The sequence below is a fragment of the Coloeus monedula genome, assembly GCF_965178545.1.
Source record: "Coloeus monedula genome assembly, chromosome: 4".
NCBI classification, from domain to species: domain Eukaryota; kingdom Metazoa; phylum Chordata; class Aves; order Passeriformes; family Corvidae; genus Coloeus; species Coloeus monedula.
The window spans coordinates 36509815-36535396 of record NC_138784.1 but is presented as its reverse complement, the minus strand read 5'-3'; the positions used below and the strand labels follow the sequence as shown (position 1 = coordinate 36535396).

Sequence of the window (25582 nt, the reverse complement as noted above, 5' to 3'; positions counted from 1 at the left end):
TTTTTGTGTATAGCCCTACAGGGTGGAGCCCTTGTTACTAATGTACATACACATGGATTAGTGTCTGTAATACTTTCAGAGTCTTACAGAATAAACTTTCAGTGTAATCTATGGAGTATGTTTTTGCTGTTTATGTTTCCTCATTTCTTTGTATTGTTTCAGTGGGAATTAAAATAGACATTTGGGCATATGCTTGGGCATCCGGATGGGTGACAGGTGGTGGAAAGGATAACAAATGTCATCTGGTGACTTACAGATCAAGTTCTGAACTACAGTAAGGCAAACCAGTCTGGTGACATGCATTTTCTGCTTTCCTTGGAAACAGAAAAAGATATGTTTATCAAATTGCACATCTTTGCTGTGCCAAGGCAAGCCTACTACAAGTACAGTCCCTAATGCCTTGGTCAATATAATCTCACATAACGAAGCAATGAAGCTCCTACTAACTTGTTGGGCAGCACGGAATTTATTCTTAGGGTAATTTTGTCTGGTCATCAGCTTGTTTTCCCTTACTTTTAAGCAAATCATTACTCAAATTTCTGCTCCCAGAGAGTCCCATGTCTAATGTAATGTTTTTTCAGCCTCCAAATACCTTCAGCTTATATTCATAATATCTATTAGCATTTACCTTAGCTGGGCTACCTGTGTCCAGTGTTTTAGACCTTGTTACTTGAGTGGCCAACATTGTCCTTTCAAGCCTATTAATTATTCAGTTGCTGCTGCTGCTGCTCTCTGAAATTTCTCTGTGCTTTTGACACACCTGCAGTGCAAGCATTTACAACAAGCAGTCACCTTTTCATGTGTCTGTAGCTCAAGTGGCCAACTTCATCTGAAGTACTAGAGACTGCTCATTCATCAAGAGCTTGGAGCTCTCCAAATTGAATGCTGGCAGAAAGAGGGCCTTATTCCTTGTGTTTATATCATGAGCCTTTTACAGGGAAAGTCTCAAAGTAAATGGAGTTTTCCCTAGAGCTTTACAAATTATTATTTCTGTCACATCTGTTTTGATAAACTAATAACTAGGATAACAGCTCACAACTTCCAAATAATACTTCCAAAACTAAATGTAAAACTTATTTTAAAAATAACCAATTTATCCAAGATATCCCTGTGACCAATGCTCCAGGAAACATTTTTTTTCCCACAGGTTCTATGCTAAGCAAAGCATATTTTTGTTTTAACATAACACCCAGTTATGTAATAAATAACATAATAATGACCTCTGCTCATGCAATTGCCTCATATGTATATACAGGGATCAAGGGAATACTGTCATTTGGAATTGCTGTTTGCAGCAGAAATCTTGCATGGTCAGTGACCACAACAGTCAGTCATACTTTGGGAGCCCTGAAGGTAATATCTGTTGCATAACTAATAGGAGTTGACAGGCACAACTGCAGTTTTAAAGCTCATGTAGAAGTTATGTGGCAGTAAAGCTAATTAAGAACTGAAGTGAATTAAAACTCTATGAAAATTATTCAGCTGATTGCACTGGTTTTATACTATACCACGACATCAAGATGTTTGCAATTTTTTTCAAGATAAACAACCTGAGAAAGAGCATTGTTTTCACCATCTGAATAAACATTATCTCAGAGCCTATCTTAACAGCTGCTTCTCTTTTTGTCTTACTACTTGGCCTATGAAATTAAGCCTTGAAAAGCAATTCAACAGAAATTTGTAGCCACTAAAAGGACCACTAAGAGTTCCCAATAAAAAAATTCAAGGACCTCCCCATTGAAGCAGCTGAAATACAGCTGGAGCAGAGGCTGGGGGGTGCCTGAGAGAGTGGGATGCCATTGGGACAGGAAGGCTGGCAGCACTGCCAGATGTGCTGGCAGAAGGACTGGGCAGGGGAGGCATACTACAGCTCTCTTACCATTGAATTTCTGCCTCTAGGGGCTGGCTCAAGAAATCCTGCTTTCATTGTTTGTTGTTCCCAGGAAAGGCCTGGCAAGATTTATGTTTTATGACCAAATATGCATAAAACATACATAACTAGTCTCCAAGTTGAGGGTATGCCACAGAAATTGAGATCTCATATCTCTGATGCTCATCTGTTCAGAATACGATCCAGTCCAAATTGAGCTGAAATGAATACAGTCTCTCATCATCCCCCCAAAAAATACTGAAATAAAGTAGATATTTTATAATAGCAATAATAAAAACTAAATGAAAAACACCTAAAATTCAGTTTTGGAGACACTGAGGAGATTCAGCTTAAAATCTCTGGATTTTCCATCATTAAACCACAATTCATTTCAGGAATGAGTGCATGGACTAATCTCTGAATGGAAAAAAAATGGTAGAGGCTTATAATTTCTATTTTACATTCAACACAAGCTGTGTCAACCAACTCGCTTTCCTACAAATTTAAATTTAATTAATTTAACACAGGAAATCACTATCTACTACAATTCACTCAGAGTTTTAACCTTTTATTTGTTATGTTTTCATCCAATCCATTTGTGTGTGGGCAGAAAAAATAAAAGGTATCTTCTTTCTTTTCTTGTTATTCCTTCATTGGAAATGTTCTTGGAAATTCTCCATGCCTTTTAAATGACCAAGGATTTATTTTAGCAATTTTGTCAGAACACAGACTTCATTCTTGCTGACTCTTATTAACAGGACAAAATACAAAAAAATTCTGAACAGATTTCACTCTTTATTTTCTTGCTACAGAGAAGTCATAATAAATATTCCTTGATTCTAAACTAAGTAGAATGCCAGATTTTCCCCATCCCTGGTAGTGTTAATGGCCAGGCTGGATGGGGCTTAGAGCAACTTGGTCTAGTGAGAGGTGTCCTGCCCATGATAGGGGGGGTCGGAACTAAATGATCTTTAAGGTTCCTTCCAATTCAGGCCATTCTATGATTCCATGATTCTATGATTTAAACACGTGGGTTTGGTGTCAGTCATCTAAATCATTCATTGTTAACATTACTGCTCAAAATCAGAGTTCATTTGCACACAGGTTTTAGGTCTGACGTGTACCCTGAAATAATGTATTATAACAGGACCTGGGTAAAAAAATGGAAATCTATTTGGATCTCAGGACTAAAAATTTGATCTCTTCATACATAAAAGCAAAACTTTCAAAATTGTAGAATAATCTCTGAATTACTCTCTTAAAAACATCAGAGTAGTTTGCACTATGATGTTGTTTGCGTAGAGGGTTTTCTGTACTTCTCCACAAATTAATTCAAGCAAAATTGATTTAGTCTCTGTTTTCCACTTTTTTTAGGCACTGGAATTTATTTTTTAACACCCCTTCAAAAAAATTGGCCACCAGTAGTATATTATACAAAAAACTATATGATGTGGGTTGGCCACATCACATTGAACTACTGTGGCTCTAATATGAACTGAATGTTACTTTGACTCGCACCATGCTTGCACAGATAGGGAATAATTCTTCTTTAAAGAGAGTGACTCTTCCAGTGGTTCTTACAGAGACATCAATTGTGTTTCAAACTATCAAGGATTTACCAACACTGGTTTGGGTTGCCTAGTGGTCTGCAAGACATCTAAAATGCGGGAAGTGGGATTGAGCGTCACAATGTGAGAGTTCCATTAACTGACAAAGCAAGACAAGGAGTTGCACCAGGGGAGGAATAGACTGGATATTAGGAAACAGACTAAGCAGGGAAGTGGTGGAATCACCACCGCTGGAAGCATTCAAGAAATGTGTGGACGTGGCACTTAGGGACATGATTTAGTGGTGGACATGGCAGTGCTGGGTTAACGATTGGCCTCAATGATTTTAGAGGTCTTTTCCAACCTTCACTGTTCAGTGATTCTAAGATAATGACAAGATTTCTGTTATGTAAGAGAGAGAACTGAGTGTCTTGGTTTCACCTAGGGTAGAGTTAATTTCTTCCCAGTAGCTGTTACAGTCCTGTGTTTTGGATTTGGAATGAGAATGGTGTTGATAATACACTGATGTTTTGGTTTTCGGCTAAATTGTGTTTATCCTAAGCCAAGGACCAATTTTTTATCTTTTCTCATGCTCTGTCAGTGAGAAAAGAAACTGGGGAGCAGCATAGCTGGGACAGGTGACCTGAAATGACCAAAGGGACACCACAGAATGTCATGCCCAGTATGTAATCTGGGGGGAGTTGCTGGAAGAGCGGTTGATCTGGGTTCAGGAAGGGGGGGGGTCTGGCATTGGTCAGCATGTGGTGAGCGACTGCATTGTACACCACTTGTTTTTTTTCCATTCTTCTTATTATTCACCATTATTATTCTATTTTACTTTATTTTCCCTTATTAAACTGTTTTTATCTCAACAAAAAAATTTTACTTCAATTCCCCTCCCCATTCCACCAGAAGAGGAGATAACAGAGGGGAGGTTGAGTGAATGGCTCTGTGGTGTTTTATCTCCAGCTGGGCTAAAAACTATGTCATTCAGTAGCACAGTGGACTTGAGACCCCATTTTTAATTTTTTTTTTTTTTCAGAAATGTGGGCAGGGACTGAAATTTTGAAATGTGTAAACATCTACCCACACAGAAGCACACAGTCAATGATCCTTAGAAGAAAAGAAAAACGTTTCAGATGTTCAGAGCCCATGGAAATATCTATAAGAATTAATATTTCCAATACATTCACTGAACACAAAATCAGACAAATGGAGAACTATTATATAGCCTTCCAACAAGATTTCCTTCCTTAAATAATCAGTTGAATCTACATCAGATTTTGAACTAAGCCTTACAAATATTTACTTATTCAGCCATCCCCTTCTGGGTAGAAGAAATCATCTCAAGTCTCTCTGTGCGTGGCCTGCTACTGTGAATGAGTAATTTACTATGATGACTGGGGTACCAGAGTAAGAGAGATATAACTGCTTTTCTGAGCAAACAGAAAAACACTCAATTACCATTTCAGTATCTGAAAAAAAATTAAAAATACACACACAAAAAAAGCCCCCAAAACTTGTTTCTAGAAAAGAACCCAAAATAATAATAGACTGAGGATTATTCTAGATAAAATTCATATATCTGATTAAGATAATTCAAATATATTGAATAGATATACTTATAAATATTTTGGTGCAGCTTTGTGATCTCTGTAAACTGAATTTTATAGAAATATCACCTAAATTCGCCAGCTATATCATGTTACTTTCATGATTTTTTAGAACAAGAGTACCACAATATTCAAAATTATATTTCAAAATTCAGTCAAAAAGAAGCTTTAAATGCACCTGTGTACATGCTAGTTGATGCGACAGACAGTCTAGATAAATTCAAAGATAACAAAGAACAACCACTGTCAGGACTCATGATGTAATCTGCCTGATTTTGCTAGTACACATTTGCCATGTAAAGATTAATTCCCCCAGATTTTCCAAGTCAAAGAGGATCGCCACAGCAACATGAGCATTATGGCAATGGCTCAGTTTCTGGCAATGATTTTCTCGCACAGGATTACTTCAAGGAGAAATCTGACACTACAGACAGAAGTTATGGCACAAATATTCCATGGTAGTTTTCACCTGAATCTAGGGCAATAATAATATGACAATAATTCATTTGATTTTGGCAATATAACCACAAGCAACAATCCATGTATAACTCCCTAATCAGTACCAAACAGCCAAACATTAATCTCTTTTCCATTATTTCCCAAATTAGCTTGAAAATTGTCATGTAGAAGTTTAAATTTTACATCACCACCAGCTAAAACGTGCTCAGTTGGCATTCCTGGCTTTTTCACAGTTAAATTATTCTTAATGGAAAACTGCTGAATAAAGTATGCAATCTGCTGACTTATTAATATTTCCCATGTCCTCTATTTAAATAATTTGAATTTGGTGTTCTGTATTATCTATTGTGTACTGATCACTACAATTTATGCTTTCTGAAGAATAATGTCCAGCCAGCAGGTATCGGTCTGTTAAAACACAGTAGCAATAAAACAGAAGAAAAAGGGGGAAAAAAAGGCATAATAGAATTAACAACAGATTTTTCTTCTTTTTTAATCTAGAATCTCCTGTGTTTTGTGAGACTCTTCAGATTATGGTAAGAGATGTGAGTTGACAAAAGCTTAAAAAATGATCTCAAGCACAAGATAGTAGATGAAAAAATTCAATGTTATTTATTTGTAATCCTTAGTATCAGGCTATAAAGCTTGAGGCTTCAAAGGACTTGACAGCCCCCCTCCCTTAAAAAAGGCAGAAATTTTAATAATTCTAAAAATGTAGCTCTTTAATACTTTTTAATATTTTTATTATAATGTAGCCAATCCAATTATACCAAATGAGTCATTCTCCCATATTTATGAACAAGAATGAACTTAAAGCCTTTTTTCTTTCCCCATAAAAAAGGCGGATTGAAAATTCAAAGGTCTCTTGTCTTGCAGATCATGTAAACTAGATTGGTTTGGTTTGGAACAGATATCACAGTGAATGACAGTAACACACTCTGTTACTTTCAAATAACCCTAATTGTGTCTTTAGTGCTTTGCTCCTGACTGATGGGAACACTGAGGCACAGAGGGTCTACATTAAACATCTGTCAGACTAGTACTGAAAAGGGATGGGACAAAACATCACTCATACAAACATCTGTAAACACAATAAAGCTGAATTTGTAGTTCAGGTGGGTGAGTTTAAAAAAGCTCATAATATTATATACAGTATAGGATGAAACTGCAGACTGGCTTACAATGTGTATTCAGAATGTTTTACTACACACACTGGACTGTTTTTTGTAGAAGTATAACTCATGTGCAGTACTATGGCAGCACAGTTTCCAGAAGTGGGATGAAAGTGTTGTTAGTTGCAACTGTAAGGATTTTTTCTTTAAATCATACTACTGTATTATGGAAGTGAGTCAGCTACATAATAAGGGGAATTATACCATCCACTTTTTGTCCATTTAAAAATTAATGCCTTTGTTTTATAAATATTTATGTTCACTTTTTCTTAAAGTACATAAATAATTGCACATGCAGCTATGTTGCAGACTACAGCATATAATCAAGTGACATCTTTTAACATAAAAGATATTTATACCAATATGCCTTGATTGATCAAATATTGTACTGCATAAAAACTGATGATAATTTACTCCTCCACTTAGAAAATCTTTCATCTATTGAGAAATAAAAAGAGCGAAATATGGTCTAAAATGACAGATTATGACTAATTTTAAAAATAATTTTATGGAAAAGGGGATTGATTTTATTCCAATTAATCAGTTCTATATTTTCCCACATATTTAATTATTAATATTATTAAAGATGGGATATGGTCACAGAGCAGTAGCATAGCACAAAATAAATTCCTGCATTGAAATACAAGACTACAACCTCCCACAGTCAGCACAGAGTCTGAATTCATGCTTACCATCCTACTTCTTTTTTTTTTTTTTCTCACAAATTTAAAATAAACACAAAGCTATAAAAAGAATAAGCCTGGACAATATGCAAATTATTGAAGTGCTTTGCAGACTGTACAATGGCTTCAGCACATCAATGCACACATACAGCCCTCATTATAAGGCAGATTGAGGTCAGTACATGGCCCTAAGAAATAACCTAAAATAAATCCTGACAGAGAGGATATATGAAGGGTGACTATAAGAAGCAACACATACTTACCAGTAAACAGAATAGGTCTTCCATTATAATGTTGGATAAGGAATGTGCAGCTTATTTTGGTGCCAATTCCAATTTCCTAGTCTAGCTGAATTTTAGCATCCCTGACTCACTTTCCAAACTCTTTACTTTCCTTGCCTCTCCACAGAACAACTTGTTGTTTTCTCCCAGGCAAACTTGACAAAATACAGCATGACCTTTTCTTCTCCCTCATTTTGTGTAACTGTCCTGACACTTGTCTCCTTCTCTGCTTTCTCAGCATTGTCTCTGGGTAAATTTTATCCGTGATCACACATTCAGTTATTATTAATAGGTCAACAAGTCCCCTGTTCTGATTCAGAAACCAACCTTCCTTCCACAGTATAATAATATTTTTTACCCTTTCACAATTTATACCAAATAACTAACATCAAATAATTTAGTATTTTAAATTTTTCTTTTTTTCCAGATTTTTGCTCTTTTCCAGTTTCCAATTTTTTCATTAATTTACTCAGTGTAAAACTACAGAAAAAGAGAAGGATGAAAAAAAATGCAAACATGATTAATTCTACTATTTTTAATAACTTCCTAACTTCAAAATATTAATCATACTAGATTCTAACCAAAAAATCATCAAGTTAAAAAGTTGGAGTTTTTCTTTTTCTTTTTTTTCAGAGGAAGATTTGTACAGAATCTAGTCTACTAATTGACTTTTTCCACCAACTGATCTCTTTCCATAAACTATATTTGATGTTTTCCTGGCAAGAATAATTGCTAATGGATCGTTGAAGATGCAAATATTAGATTTTCTATATCCAAGCTGGTCACCCAAGAGCAGCAAAAGTGAATAAATGTACTTTTAGGATGTGATTGATCTATCATGGCTCCATTTGTATCTTTTGGGTTGAAAGGAACTGCACCTTTGAAATGCTGTTTTGTTTTTCTCTATAGGGTTTCTATAAAGACAATTGGGAAAGTGACCTCTTCTGCACTGTAGATGGCTGCTTATGGTCTGGTCTGTCCCAGCAGAACTAAAGCTTCACTGTGACAGGTAAATAAAACTCCTAAATAAAACTAATCCCTAAATCAGGGATCACTTCATCACTGGTAACCCTGGTGGCAATAATCTTGCCGTCCCCCTTGCCCCTCCAAAAAAATTGTTGAAAATATAAAATATAAATTGGTCATAATATCCCATTCTTCTAGGTGCTAGTGTTCAACTGGAGCTGTATGTGGGTTTGGTTCTTGGGGAAGACAACAAGACAGGTGTCCCGAGTCACAAAAAGGTTAAACTGCTGCCAAAGCAGTTCAGGGCAGTGTTAGGAAAACCCTCTGTAAGAATAATTAAGCAACAAGCCTGGCTGTGAAGGAATAGTGTGGTGACACACTTTCACTGACAACTGAGGCAAGTGCCTGTGAGGGCTTATGGTATTGTTTTAATGGACAAAGGTGGGATAAGTGACATTTGGAAGATATTTCCATTTTTTGAGTCCATGACAATGAATCTGTATGTATGGCTTCACTGCTGTGAATTCCACTTGCAGATCCTTTAACTTAGATGCCTAGAGTGTAAATTGTGATGATACTGCATTCACAGCACTTTCTTGATGTGTGTGCTGGAGATAATTTAAGCCATGGATTTCACGAATTTGCTTTCTGTTTGATAATTGAAAACATGGGACTTTTTCTTCATATGTTGACTTGCTCTCTTTCCAGTTAGTCCAACTAAGAGTTAGCTAATATTTGCAAAGTACAAATGTGTACCACATGAAGGAATCCCAATTTTGCTTGGGATATATACTGAACCTTGTTTCAGACACTGAAGTTTCTAACATCAATCTTTCATTTCGTCTATACTATTGCAATGAAATTTAAAAACTTCAGTGGTGAAAACAAGCTAATTAGTCACAGATGTTCTTTATCAGAAGAAATATGATGAATTGGTAATTACTGACATAGACTTTGTCCTGAGGAAAAATATACAATGTAGTTACAGATGCCAAGAAAACCAAATTAAGGAAGGGTGTATTCTGTATTAGAAATTGCATAGATTTTATTAACAAAGAACTTATTAACCTCTGTGCCTTTATTGAAAATAAAGAAATAGTAAAACATCTTAAAATTACGTTAACATTCAGACACTGGCATCTATTTTTTTTTTTTTAAGACTACAGGGTAGTTGATATAAAACACTTTGAGGTTTTTGAAATCTCTTTCTCTCTCTACTCTCCCCTCTCCCCCTCCTATTTCTGTCTATCTCTCTCACTCACATTTACTGTTAAATAAAATCCATACTATTGACTTTGGCACATGATCTTGTTTGCACTTTAATTTGAGCAGAGGTATCGCTTAATAACCAGATCATAAACAAAGCAGTGGTTCAACACATAAGAAAAAATACTGCTAATCAAGGGCTCTGTAGAACTCCAGTGATTGTGTTCAATAAATACTACATTTACATCAAAATACAGGCTCATTAGCAATACATTCTTTAGCTGCCCACTGGACAGGTAGGTAGGTGGTCCAGAGGCAGATTCTGCTCAGAGCCTGGGCAATTCATACATCTTTGTCCACATTTTTTATTTAGTCCTTCAGGCACTGACAGTGGCTGTGCAATGCGGAAGAACAGTTTGACTTCCAGAAGAACAGTACCCCAAAATTGGGACCTAGTCCATGACTTCTAAGAAGTGGTGAGTTATCTGTTCTGATGACAAATGCATGCACATCCATGAGTTTTGTTGCATGTTTTGCCAGACCTATCCACGCAGGTGTATGATCACCTCACATGAACATTACACAATATATGAACTACGGGTAAGTTTTGTTCATTTTTCAGATAATTCAGATGACTCCACTGAACACTATCCATGTTTCTCCATAAAAAGCAGAAATCAGAAATTGACAAACGCAGAGATTTATTTATTTTTTAAAGTTCTATTTAAGATATTTACTACAGGACTGTGTCAGAGGAAGGTTTGCTACCTAATCTTCAGACACGTACTTCAGAAACAGTTGGGCTTGTTTGAAGTGTGACTGCCACTTTGAAAACTGAATCATATTTGCCAACCCAGGTCCAGCGTTTCAGACAAAAGTTACACTTCAAACAACTCTAGTTGCCTTTGAGGTGCTGCAGAGCTCCTGTTTCTGTTTGAAGTTCATTATCCTACTACATTACTACCAATTCAATGTTACATCTGTCCCCTTTTACGACACTGTGTCTACTGATAACTAAATAAACAGACATGACAATGTTCAGGACAGAGTGTACGTGATAACTTCGAGCTCTTCTGTTCAGGAAAGCTAGGATTAAAGCTACCACCACAAGATATGATGGAGTCACATGAAGGAGAGAGAAAATAAAAATTATCTTTCTAAGGCAGTATTTTAGTGAAATTCATGCACAATTGGAAATGCACACATACAGACTTAAATACTCTCACCAGATATGTTTAGACCCCGTAAAAAGCTAGACTCAGACTATAACAGTCACATAAATCCTGCAGAAAATACCTCATCAGTTCTCCGTTCTCTAGGGAATGCATGTGCTTTTCCACTTGTAACAAAAGCAGTGGGACTTAGTTAAGTGTAGTGAAGAAAACTGCTAATTACAGCAATCATGCTAAACTGCACAAACTTTGATTTAGAGACACAATCCTCTCAGTCTGAAGCCTTAAAATCCATGTCTGCACAAAAAGAAAATTGTCTAGAATGTATTTAGTATAGAGGCATCACAAAAAAATATGTGGGATATATCTGTTTCAGGCAGACTGCTAGCTTAGTACTTGTAAATTTATATTGTTTGACAAAGGCTGTGACAAGGAGAAATTAAAGAATCCCAGGAATAAGAAACAAAGTAGTGAGAGGGTCTTCTCCAGAGAATCTTGTTACCACCCAGCGTCTACATCCTAGCTGCCCATAAAGCTGTGTCTCGGTTGTAGCCATGCACCTACAGCTCAGCCCAGCTTCAGCTCTCTCAAATGTACCACAGCTACTTCACAGTTTGTCTGTAAACAGTCTGTGGGTAATCTGGCAGGAAAAATCCCTCACTGGGTGCTAAACCAGTTTGGAGAGGCAATGAATGCTTCAATAAACTTCGGCAGAGCACCCTGTAGTGTCTCTGCTTGATGAACTGGAAATCTGACTTGGTGCACCAAAAGGCTTGCTGCCTGCACTATATTTAGCATATAACCATCATATTACTAAAAGTCCTAAAGATATTTATGTAGGTAATTATCTATTTTAGCACTACTGGCATGCAAGAAAATCAGTTCCCATAACAGAACTGAAGATAACACCTTGCAGCACCTCTTATCCTGCTCATCTTTTTTGAATCAATTGGTTTTCAATATTCTGTAAAGCTGTGTCTTGCCTAAAATTTCCATTTCCAGTCTTTATTATTTAAAATTTTATTACCAATGTTATGAGTAAGTCATTTTTATTTAAAGTGAAATATCTATGCCTTATGTCCTAAGAAAGCAATGTGTATTTATGTATTTAAATTCTTAAAATGACAGCATTTCAGTGTTCATTACCCCCTTTTAGACCTTTATGGAAAAATAAGGTAAAAAAATGCCCCTGAACTTCAAACAAACCAAACCCCCAAGCATTGTAATCATATCAAAACACTGTCTCAGATGGAAGAAAAATAAGGCATGAGAACCAAATGAGAAAATTTTGCAAAAACAGAGAGTATAAAAAAGCTACCCATCTTTGCACTTTATATACACAGACAAGCAAGACCATAACTGCTGAAATAAGAATACATGAAAACATCCTTGCCCTCTGATCATGTTGAGTTTCAAAGTTTTATCTTCTCTTTTGCCTCAGGGAGCTATTCAACTTGATTTTAATTTTTTCTACAAATCATGTGGAGATTTAAAAAATTTTTTTCTGTTATTGCATACCTTATGTAAAACTGTATGAACATATGTGCATGCAGTCTTCACTAGATCTTCAGATAATATTATGCCTAAGAACTTACACGTATCTTAATTTTTGAATATAAATTAGAAGTTTAATTTCTTTTAAATTATTCTCTGAAGACCCCCTCTGTAATAACTTGATAGTATTTCATGGATATCTTTATAAAACATTTAAAAACAAATATTTGTTTTTAAACTAATGAGGTAATGGATGGAATTATTCATATGACTGATGCCTTCTTCACCTTTCCTCTGTGCAGTATTATAATATTTTTTATTGGTTGATGAAATTTTCATATAGGACTTCTGTATTCCAGAAGACTTGACCAAAGCTGTGAATTTTAGAAGATTCATCTTTATTATCTGAATGTGGCTAACTGCACTTGTTAAGGAAAAAGGGAGAAATGCATTTAGAAATTGCTTAACAGGTCGTTTTTGTTCTTCCAAGAATATTTTCTGTAATTTGCAATATTGCCGAGTCTGTGTGATCGATCAATGAACTTCTACCATGAAATAACAGACAAGGATGAAAAAGCCATGAAGCTTAAAAAAGAATTCTTGAAGTAGCCACAACTATCATATAAGAAGCTGAATTTATCTCAACATCAAGGGGACCAGTGGGTGGCCTTTATTGTACATAAATGGCTGTGTCAGTTGAGGGTCAACTGGTCATGTAAATGGACTTCCCTAAAATAACAGAAAGCCTTATCTTCCTGAGCCAGACGGATCAGCATGGGGGAGCTGTATATATGGTTCAACCCAACAATTATAGATACTGAACAAATAGCAAAAGTGGTTTTGAAGAGAGCAACAGGTTTACGCTTTCCTCAACCTATGCATTCTCTTCCAGCAACCAGGAATGTCCAGTGCAATGACAGTTTGCATACAGAGAACGGTAAGGGAATTATGTTCATTATGTGATTTCCCTGTACAGTGTGATCACTATATTGTACTTGCATTGTGGTTTCAGAATATTGCTCTGTCTGTTTAATTTTCTAAATTAAAATCCCAGATAATGTAAAATATCTTCAGAAAAGTAAATTTGGTACTAGACACTTAACCTTCTTCATATGTTCTGTCTAAAAGAACCTGATTCTGATATTCTGAAAACAGCAGCAGAAATTCAACAGCTCTCTGGTTTCTTCACTTATGATAATATGTAGGTGTGTGGTGTGGAGAACTTTAGTTTACACTGGGGCTCTATTAAAAGTACAGACAATGGGATCACATTGTGGATGCAGTCAGGGTTTCAAAGTATGTGAATAAAACTACTGCTCTGAGGGACTGAAAAATGTTCCCAGAAGTCTCAACTGCATTGGCAAATCTCTTAGGAGTAACAACATATGAATGATTCAACAGCTTTCTCCATGAGCTCAATTTCTGTTAAGTTGAAATATGCTTCTATGGTAGCAGAAATGTCATAAATGATTGCCCATAGCTCAAAAGGACGGCATGGCCACACCTCTAGCACCTACTGCACTATTTTCAATCAAGAAAAAAATTCACATTGAGACACACATGAGAAATGTGCATCATCATACTTTCCAACAGACCTGTTATGTGGCAAGGCTAACCATGTCAAAAAGTCAGCCCCTTGCAATAAATTTTGCTAAACTAGATACCAAGAATGCTTACAATTTTAGGAACTTTAATTCCAGTAAGTAATCTGCATCATGATACCTAAATACAAGGAGATTCCTCATCCAGGATAAATTAACAATTTATATAGTTGGGATTCCTCTCTCCTGACTTTGGTGTCTGACTTCAGATGTCTGTTTCAAAAGTCAGTCAGGCTTAGAAGTCCACTAATAAACTTATTTTGAAGGGAAAAAAACCTAAACTATCAAAACTTGACACAGAAAGTATTACGTAGTTTTAAAATATTAATAAACCCAAATATGTCATCCCTAACCCATGGAAAGTTTTGCCATCAGCAGTACAATACTTGGAAATACTTTCTCATTGAGCTCAAATGTACTGAGCATTGTCTTTGGCTGATACAAGTGAAAATAATAAAACTTTCCCTTCAGTCCTTATGCTATGTGCTTATGCTTATGCTTTCTTCATGTAAAGAAAAAATTATTATATATTAAATAATTTTTAAAAATTTGCACTAGTAACCCTACCTCAAGGCCTAATATTTCATCCTACTGTGTGAAAGCACAAAATATATGTTTTCTTTCCAAAGGAAGTTACAAACTAAGTATAAAAAAAAGAAGCAGTAAATTGAGAGGGACAAGTCAGAGACAACATGACAACACGACATATAATTGGCCTCAGCTACATAATGCATAATCTGTTTTCCTGATAAATCAACTGGAATGGGAAACGACAGACATCACAGCCACTTGGGTTGACAAACAAATAGCAATCCCTGTGGAGAGCTGAATGATACACTTTCATACAGTAGAATCTAGAGTTTTCTGGGTCTGTATTCTGTAAGTGTGAGTGCTCTCCTTCAGTGCTTTGATTGCTACCACCTCCTTTACAGAGTTTTGGACCAGCAACATGGGCCACACCAGTCTTTATGTCAAAATAACATTGTGAGTATAAACACAGAAAATGCATTCCTCCATTTTCTGGGAAACAGTAAGGTCTTTCCAGCAAAATGAAGCAGCTTTGAAAAGTGCATTGAACTGCAAGCAGGAAAGCAAGCGAACAAAATAATGCCAGAGATATGAACAGGAACTGAAACCAATGGGAATAAAACTAAAATATGCAAACAGTAGGTAACAGCCTGTAATTCCCAAGTTGCAGCAGGAGCTGTCCATACAACTGGAAGAATAAAAAACAATTCTGCAGGTGGCTGTTGTAACATCTGATTGATATTTAAGACTCAAGATGTCCTCCAGTGTCTTCCAGTCCCTGACTCCCTGACTGTGCTAGGAAATCCCAAGTTTTTGCCATAGCATTGCCCCTTAGCTTGCCTTCCTTGTCCTGATCTTGGGCAAATGCTTCTGCTCAGGCCAAATAAGTTCATTCACACAATCAGAACTTCATCTGCTCTGCTTACAGCTGGAGAGTGCATGGTAACACGAGCTGTGAAAGGGATAGTCTAAAGAAGATCCCATCTTTAGTTTCCTCTCTAGAGAGAAGAATGAAAGTACAGTTTGCTAGAGGCCAGTTCTCCGTAAAAATGTAATTTTCCATAGAACTCTGTATAAACCTTTTCTGTTCCTCAGACATACTAATAAATTAATAACCACAAAAATATCACAATTTTTGTCATGTGGGAATAGAATATTTCAAGGAGAGACCACAAAGAGGAGAGAATGACATGGCCTCTGAGATACCTTTGGAGTATTCTGGACTAGCTAAAAAGTATAAATACAGTTCACACATCTACAGTTACTAAAAAGGAATTATGCCACAAGATAGTTCCTGAAAACCTGTCTCCTTACCCTGTAAGGCATATTTTCTTTGCAGAAGTAACTAAATCTATTGAATAATGGAACTGCCCTTAGGTGTATGTCACCCGGACAGCTGGTCCTGGAGTTGGAATTAAATGAGATCTTCAAACTCTGCCACTGTAACAGCTTGGTCTTGTCCTCAAAGGGATGTAAGAACAGGAAAATTAACAAGGATGTTACTGTACTTTAGGCCAGGAGGTCAGGAGACCAGACTGACAGACTGGCCCAAAGAGATCGCATCTTAAATCTCAATTCAGAAATACTAAACAGATTCTGATCTCTTAATTTCACCCTTCATCTGCTTTTATCAATTACATTTGGATTTGGGTTCTGAGTTAAAACAGATGTAAATGTGTGAGAAAAGAAAAATGAGAAAAGATTACCACATTGCTGCACAGACTTGTGACAGACTTTCCAGCTACAGTCCATGTAATTTACGACAAATTCTTAATCATTTAAACAGCCAGGAAGGTAATTCACATATTGATTAACTGGATCTAATAGCAAAAAATACATACTGAAAAATTGCATTTTCTCAAATACAGTTATCAACAAAAATTGATTCCTTTCCAAGACAAATATTGATGTTTACCTAATATTTTAAAATAAATTGAGTTGAAGAAGTATCTACTTCTGTATCTGTCTTGAACTGCTTTAAGAGAAATATCAAAGACATTGTTTATGGAACAATCAAAATGCATTATGAAATTTGAGGATGATATTTTAAAAAGAAAACTGTTTCAAAGGTTATAGTTCCTAACAAACCTTCAGTAACGATATTTTCTAGAAAAATAGGTCAAAATCCTTCTGAAACTAAATGGAAATGTAAAACTCCTTTCACATGACTGCAAGAGGAATTAGACCAGTGTAAGCTTAAGCTAATAACATTTAACTAATTTTCTAATTATTTCGCTTTATCAAAATTGCGGGTCAAGAGACTCAGGGCTAAATTTTAATCTGATGAAAATGTGCAAAATATACTGAAATCAAATATACTAAAGTACTTACATAATTCGCCAGAGAAATCAAACCATTTTAGAGCTACTTCTCTCACTTCTGAAATCCAGTAAGACTTTTTGGCAATGTGCACAAGCTATTTTTATTTCTTTGATAATTTTGCGAAGTGGAAACAGTTCTGCTTCTGTGCTTATAATCTTGTCACATTCTTGCTTCCCTTCCCTCTCTCCCTAGCAGGGATCATGCCCTTCAAGGGGAGGCACAGAATGATGTCATGACAAGAAATATCAAGGACTCATGAGAGGAAACCAGCCTCCCAGCACATGCTCTGCATCTAAATCTAAATTGGCATCCATGCTTTGAAGTATCTTAACTAATTCAATTCTGCAAAATCGATCTATCTATTCCTCAAGTGCAGTACTAGCTGAATCCACAAACCATGGCAAAATTAAAAAAATGGTTTTGATCTTCCCCTGGAGGATGTGGCCATGGAGAGGACAGAAGAAATGAAATAAGGTTATTTCTTCAAAGATATTTTTCAAATGGAGACACTAATTACTTCATGCAAAATTTCATAAGATTTCTTACTATCCAGTTTTCAGAATTATATTAATATTACTCGAAACCAGAAATTTAGACAGAGACAGACTAATCCTGAGAAGTTTTGAAAACTAGGATCTGAAAGGGATTATTTTTCCATTTGAATAAAATTTTCAATATTTCCAAAATAATACAGCCAAGAAGTAGCTGAATATGCATCAAAATGAAGAAGTCATGGTAGTAAAATTTATGCATTATTTGTCTCGGGAATAATCTATTCATATAGAAAAGTATATATTTAAGAGAGAGAAAGTTCAGCAGATCACAGGATGCCTTGCTAGAAGTATCTTTATTAGGTTTTTTCTGCTCACTTGTCCCAAGACATGTTTCCTTTCGTTCTTTCTGTTTTACTATTAAATATTTATCTTATTTCAAGTAATCTGCCTCTTCACACTTCTCTCTTATCCTATAATTATGCTTTACTGTGCAATTATGCCTTTTCCTACATAAAATACAAGACAGGGAGTAATGGAATAAGAAGCTAGTTTATGCTAATAATTTGATATTGTTTGGTGCCTAAATTTGTGTAATGTGATGAATGGAGATATCTAGATCAAAAATAAATATTTTACATAATAAATACAGTAATTAAATAGAAGAATGATCAGACAAAAATAACTGATGGATGATAAACTTTCCTAAATTTTTGTTTTGTTTGTCTTTTTCTTTTAGGGCTTGCTTTATTTGCCTTGATTAAAAAGCATCTATAATTTAATCAGAAAAAGAAGAAAGTTGCAAAATTCATGGTATCACTACTCAGGTAACCTTTACTAGGGTTACTACATATGAATGAAATAACAATGGTGCAATTCAAAGGTCAGGTGAAATTCGAACTCTACAGAAGGATCATATTCCCATTTCTGTTTTTTGCAAACATAAACCACCTCACATTGTAGCAGCATGAGAATATAAATGTACCATTGGAAAGAGAGTTTCTCTTAATTTCTTTTAATAGGCAGTCAGTAATGCTGAAGGAAAACAAATATGTTGCATTTTACACATACTGTCTATAGAGTTCTCACGGTATAGATTTTTTCCCAGGCATTTCCTTAGTGAAACTAAAATCAAGATTAATCCTTGTCTTTGTATTGCATTCCATAATTATTGTATCAAGCATTACTGTATTTTCAAGCCAGTCACTTCCTTGAGGCACCAAGGAGAGTCAGGACACAACCTCTGGTGCAAGCTTTTTCCTCTGGTCTGTCACTTGCAATATCAGTAGGCTTTCCAATTAGTTCTAACTCCAGTCTGCAGTAAGCATGAAACAAGTGCTTAAGTAATACTGACCTTTGAAATAATTCCTTTTCTTTCTCAGGGCATGTTTGTTTCTCCCTCTAGAAGACAACTATTAGCAATTTAATAAACCAGAACTATTGGCTGAAGAAACAATTACAACAAAATTTCCATCTCACTACTCAAAATGTAATACATTGACATTCACATATAATTACAGTAAAATGCTATATTAGAAGAATGTAAGAGTGTTATTTAAGTGCCAGAACCAGGATTACTGTTGTCTAGAAGCTGAGTTCTTACCAAGTTGAGTGGTTGAACTAGCAGTTCGGGCCTTTCTCTTCAAATATTTAATTAAGTGTAATATATAGCTTGGTGCCACAGATTATTTCACTGACTTGGAACTAATTCATAAGTCTAAGGAGTTCACAAGTATATTTGGTAATACATCCTCTTTAAATTCCCTAAGTGGAATGAATCATTTTCTCATTAACATGTTAGATAGGCCTGATATACAGCATCAAATCTGGGCTGAACAGCAAACTAAAAGTAGAAATTCCCAGACCACATCCCAAGTGCCACCTATTATACCACCATACACAGTTTCGTCTGCTGGAACTCAAGCCACCTTATGAGGGGGCACCTCTCTCCAACTTTAAGCCTTCCTGAGACATCTTTTCTATAAAACTCCACATTTCCATAAAAAGATCTGCCTTTTCAGTTTGGAGAACCATGCCACTGAAACATCTTTCTCCACTCTTACTTCTCCTCCACCTCAGATCACATTCATCCCCACAGCCACCAGCCCCTGTTCCCACTGGTGTCTCTGATCCCCCACCTGCTTCCAGACTCCATGCTTAATGACTCATAATTATTTTCCCCCTTCCACTCCATGGCTTTTCAATTTAATTGTTACTTTATTCTAGTCCAGGAACTTTTCCCCTAGGAAAGCTTCCTCCCTGCCTCCCCTTGGTTCCAGCATCATCACAGCAGCAAGAAAGGTTCCCAGCTTCACTAAGCAAAAGCTGTACACCATAAACATTGCATATTTCTAAACACAGAAATAATCTAAATCTGAGCTGATTTATTTTTCACACGCTCTGGGATGGATGGCGTTCTTTTAGTCTTTCAAAGGAATTGGCCAACTGCCTTTTGCCAAATGAGTTATTTCCCAGCCATTAACAGCTGATAGCTCCTCTGTATCCCTCTTTTGTGAGACAAAAGCAAATTAGAGGAGAGTAGTAAAGGAAAGTATCTAGAAGCATCATTGTTATCTAGAAAATTGTTTCCTTTATATTAAATCTCTGCCATGAAAAGATTTTGTCCCACCTGTTTTCTGGTGATAGCGATAGGATTTTTCTCAGTAATAATCCAAAGGAAAAATGTTACCAAACCAATGAAAACCTGCTCTTCTCCCCAAAGCATAGTTCTTTCCATATCTAGATCTTGCTTCTGTGTCTGAAGGTAGCTATGGCTCCCTACATAAGACGTGTCTCAGAAGTAGGGAGGGAAGCAAAACAAACAAAAAAAAAGAGAAAACCAGTGGCGAGTTCTACAAGAAAGCACAAGATGAAAAAATAAAATTAAAAAGGTGTGGATTAACTGAGATATCATCTGAGAATTTCTTCTTGCAAATCCTTGCAAATGCTGCTACAATTCCAAATTCCTGATTTCCATTTTGCAATTTTCATCCTCTCAAATCAATGCATTGGGCCCGTGTCAGTCCAAATGCCATGGGAAAGTGTTGGAGTGCTTGCAAAGCTATGCCAGGACTGTGGTGGTGTGCATGTAACAGCATTACCAGGAGTGTGCTGCCACATACTTGGGGACCAGGACACCACTGTTGCCAAGGCATACATGTGCCAGTGATACATCTCCCCAGTTGCAAAGCATTGCTGCTATCTTATTCCACCTCATGATTTAACTCACTTGGCACAGCTGGCTCGGCAGCAGGTCTGCCAGGTCATTGCCTGTCACAAGATCTGAAGCAGAGGCAGAAATGTTGGGCTGTGCAGTGAGATTTGCTGGCCCTGGGGCAGGGAAGTGAGAGATGAGGGCCAAAGATCAATACAGAACTGCAGAGTCATTGGCACTGAGAACAAATCGAAATTGCTTTTCTTTTTGCAAGTTTGTTTGTGACTGAAGTAACCCCCGAAGGCTTTAAACCACAGAGTTTGTGAAAAGCTCGAGAAAAGAAACCTCCCTGCAATATTTTTCCTTCCACAGACATAAGCAAGACATCTACATGTCAAGAGGGTCTGAGGCTTCAAAGTGTGAGGTGATAACATAAAATGGTTTTGTATTGAATATATAGCAATTTCTTCCTGAGTTTCAGCTTTATTGCAAGCCTTGCAGTGTGTTTCCATCAAGCAAAATGACATACTATACAACCTTTACATCTAAAAACCTGCTTACATTTGTTATTAATCACATTAAGAGATGTTACTCAGGCTTAAGAAAGACTTTTAAAATATTTTAGCATATATGTCTCATGAACAATCTATTCTAATTTTTCTTTATGGTTTTAGCATTTCAAACACTGCTTGTAGGTGAGTAATTCTAGAAATATATTTTCAGTCTGAGATTAAGAGCCAGAAAAGCCAAACCAAATGTATTGTGACTTTTTGACTAAATAACTGAGGTTTATGATTAATTACAATTTATTACACACACTAATGTATTTAAAATGTTGAACCAGTGCAACATAAACTGACTGTAAAATTTTATGGTTTTGAGGGCATCCCCTGTAGTTATCCCTTTTACAATAGGCAGAATACAAAGTTGTGCAATTCACAGTAATTACAAGAAACATTTTAGAGTAATGTAGCCCAATAACTGAAAATTTACCATGCATTCACAGTTTCAGCTGCAGATTTGACAGCCTTAATGCCCACCATTAAAATGATGGTTCACACAGGTAATTGTGGGGTTGGCATTGAACAGAAAGAAATAAATTATTTGCTTAATTTTGTACTTGTAAAGTAGAACTGGCTTCCTGCCCTACCTGCAAGATTCTGGGTGAAAGGCTGAGTGCAGCCTTCCACTTTTTGCTCTTGTTCAAGTGCATTTGGATGACATGTAGATGTTGATAGGGATTATATTCTATCTCTGAACAGGATTTAACAGAAATTTTTGTCATTATTAGTTATAAATTCAAAAATCATAGAATAATATAATATTTTGAGTTGGAAAGGACCTTAAAGATCATCTAGTTCCAACCTCCTGCCATGGGCAGGGGCACTTTCTGTTAGACCAGGTTTCTCAAAGAAAACTAAAAGATCACAAAGATTTTGAAGTAATACCGTGGACTTCCATAACTAAATTGGAAATAGTGCATTTTTCCATGTTTATAACTTCTGCCATATTATTATCTTTCATATTACTATCTTCCATTACAAATGGTACTATTTGCAGACTGGAATACTAAAATGGCACTAGAGAAGTTAAAAGTCATGTTGAAAATCCAGAAGAGATTGGAGATTAATCATACACTGTGTATTGAGGAAGTGTTTTTCCTTTGCATAGAAGCAAGTCTGAAAATAGAATCAAACAGTACAAATCATAGCCAAGAATTTATAATATTTATCTATTCCAGGAATGTATGCAGAAATCCACAATGATTCAGATGGTCAGATGCAGAATTTTCTAAGAATGCAATGTAAAGAATTTCTCCGTGTTCCCTTAAGAGCACAAACTTTCCAGAAATAAAAGACTGGCTTGAGATTATTTTCCCAGACAGGGAGCACAAATTCACTTCTTACCAATATTAAATCACAGTATTTTCTCTTTTAGCTATTAGTTACTTTAATTAGATTGTGCTTGTTCTTTGAATATTTGCTATATCTTCAAAGAACCCAAGGGGTTGGAAATGTTGATTCAGAATTCTGTCTGCCAGCTCCCCTATAAATATGATAACCTTTAATTGAAAAATAAATTATAAAACACATTACATGATAAAAAATAGCTTCTATAAAATGCAGAGGCACAGTCTTTTCTGGAGAGTACATCCCAATTTTCATTAATGTTTCCCCATTAATGTATAAGAGTTCAAGTTTGGCCCAACAACTTTCCATTACCTGAATAGTTTTGGTCTAAAAAGACAAATGACCTATTATACTACAAGTGAATAATTTGCTTCTTTTCTTAACCAGATATAGCACTTATTCTACCTTTCATAAGCAATAATAACTCTTCCTCCTTCTATTTTAAGTCATGGTATACATTTGCCTAAGCAAGAAAAATGAAATTACCTTCCTTCCACACTTATTATTACACATCTTCACATCAAAACGCAATTTAGAACAAGGTTAAGTAGAATAAATATAGCCTCTCATTGCTATCCTCATTTTGTCTATTGCTGTTCTACTGATTTCAACTGACAGGAGCATTGAGCTGGATGGGAAGCAAGGTAAATGCAGAAGGAACTATGAATATATTATCATCATCTTTATTTAGCTGCACCATCAACCTGTGTAGAAAGAAATTACAGCAATTTGGGAATTTTGATAGGCTGAAACCTCACTTGTAGTACAATATTCATTGACCCTGGAATATATAATGTGAAGTAACCTCGAGACGCACAAGCTTCTGTGGGCAACAAAATATCAAATTCACATAAGGAGGCTTCACATTTAAATTATGCAAAAAACCAAGATATTTTGAACATACATTAGGGCAGGATATGGTCCTTTGAATGTTATTCTCAATGCTCGTACCAGCAGCAACCGTCATCTGCAAAAGGGGGCAACAGAGATTCTGCTGAATGGAACAGAATTTTGTACAGTACTACAGTACATTTAAATTACACCATACTAACAGATGAATGCTATCATTCAAACAAGCTTATCTAGAGAACACTAATGTGGCTCAACTGAAATTCACATAAAGAAATTGAAGGTATTGTTACATCTCCTGGCTCATGAGGTACTGAGGACAACCAAACAGTAAACCACTTTGGTGTCCTGCACTGTGTTCACAGAAGTGGTCTCTGAAGCACTGTCAAACAGTCTGATAACTATGGAAAATAATCACAGCTCCATGGCTGCCTTTTACCTGAGATCTCTACAAAATGTTTACCTGCTTGTGAGGTTTGAATAAAGTAGGATGTTCTCCCCCATATTAAAACATCTTATGGAAAGAAATCAAAATAAATAAACCTATTAAATTATTAGGTACAATTTACCTAGTAAATTGATAATTTTTTCATGCTGTCTCAGACTTCCTTCTTGCATCAAACAATCATAGGAATAGAAAAATAGTAAGAAGCTATGTGCATTTAAAAAATCTGGAAGTCCCTTCAGCTTCTGAAGAATGGATTTTAGCATAGAATGCTATCTTTCCTCCTTTTTATTACTTCCTAATTTATTTCTGCAGAACCCAACATATAACATTATTTTTTAGACAGACCTTGACTAGTAGGCAATCTGACCAGACTGTATTTATTCAGACTTCAAAATTTACTTCAGAAGAAATTGTCAGCAGAAAATTTCAGAAAGTTCTAGGTGTAAAAATCCCAACAGTTCTAGACTAAACCTTTAAACAATTTCTTTCCACTGCTGAGAGCATATGTAACAATACATACAATGTTCATGCTAATTATAGTTGAGCTTTATCATTTCTCAAAGTAAATATTGACCTAAGCTTTATTTCTTTGACTATTTACCAACTCAATAGAGTAAACCTAGTATTTCGACAAAAATACACTCTTTTTGGATTCAAGCATTTTTAATAGTAGATGATAATATATGGAAAACACAACACATTGCAAGATGTGTTTTATTATAAATTTAATATTATAATTTGAGGAACGCAAACCTGGCTGTATATTACAGCTTACTTTTGCAGTAAAAAAAAATGTACACATTATCAATATATTTAACAACAGCCACAGGCATGTATCTATGTCCATCTATCTACAAGTCACATCTTTCCAATGATCTTCACATTTTGATTTATAACAGTTTTTAAATACTTGAAATAATTTTAAACTTTCAGTCTCTTAAAGCAGAATTATGCAGTTATATAAAAAAAATCTTGAATTTTAAACAAAACTCTCCCTGTATGCTGACAAGTTCTTAACTTGTTTCTGTCAGATTTCCTTTCTTTAGATTTACAGCCTTAAATATTTGAAAACATTTTTATAATGCTATTCTTTTTACTTAAAGGATATTTCACTTCATACAGAGCAGCTACTTTTTAAAAGGTAATTTCCATGCAAAGCAACTTCATGTTCAATTCATGTATCATGTTCAGATGTATCTATAACACCACTGTTGCTCCAGAACTTTTTAAGGAAAACACAGTACATATTATGTCAGCATGGCATTGTTTTAAATAAACAATACTTCAGTACAAGTAAACACACACATTATAAATTTTATGCATTCAGTCTCATGCACCATGATTCAATGGTTCATAAATTACATCTCGGTGTGTGTATATATATATATGTATATATATGTACACACAACTACTAAAAAATGTTGAAACAAATGCATCTGGATTCATGTGTAAGCAATTCGCAAATTTTTGCACATTTTAATTTCCATGTGTCTGATATATGATTTTTTTTATAATTTTGCACTTATGTTTAAAAAGGTAGATCTACTGTATACTTTTGACTGCTGCATCTGAGCTCTGTTAACTAAGTTGTTCTTGCTATTCATCACTGCTAACAGCAATATTCTCTGAGTAACTTTATCATAATTTTTCAAATTATCTTGTAAACAGTTTTTCCCCCTCTTTCCCCTTGTAAAACTGTGATGAAAGACCTAGTGACAAAAGGTATAAAATGAGTTCTGCTGAATTCAATTCTATCAGCTGATGGGGTTAAAGTCCAGTATTTTGACTCTTCAGGCCTACTATGGGAAACTTAACA

At 35.6% G+C, this 25582-nt stretch overlaps 1 protein-coding gene across 4 annotated transcripts in view; it reads right to left on the bottom strand.

The window, feature by feature from the left end:
• The window catches only part of PPFIA2 (PTPRF interacting protein alpha 2), a gene marked incomplete at both ends in the record, with an annotated part of 283268 nt that overhangs the window by 115801 nt on the left and 141885 nt on the right, over positions 1-25582 (bottom strand). For 2 of the 4 annotated variants that reach the window (XM_082279657.1, XM_082279658.1), the window contains one exon: positions 23374-23436. The exons of the other annotated variants lie outside the window; for them this stretch is intronic. In XM_082279657.1, the coding sequence (XP_082135783.1) occupies positions 23374-23436 (63 nt within the window). The remainder of the gene's footprint in view (positions 1-23373; positions 23437-25582) is intronic. 4 annotated transcript variants of the gene reach the window in all.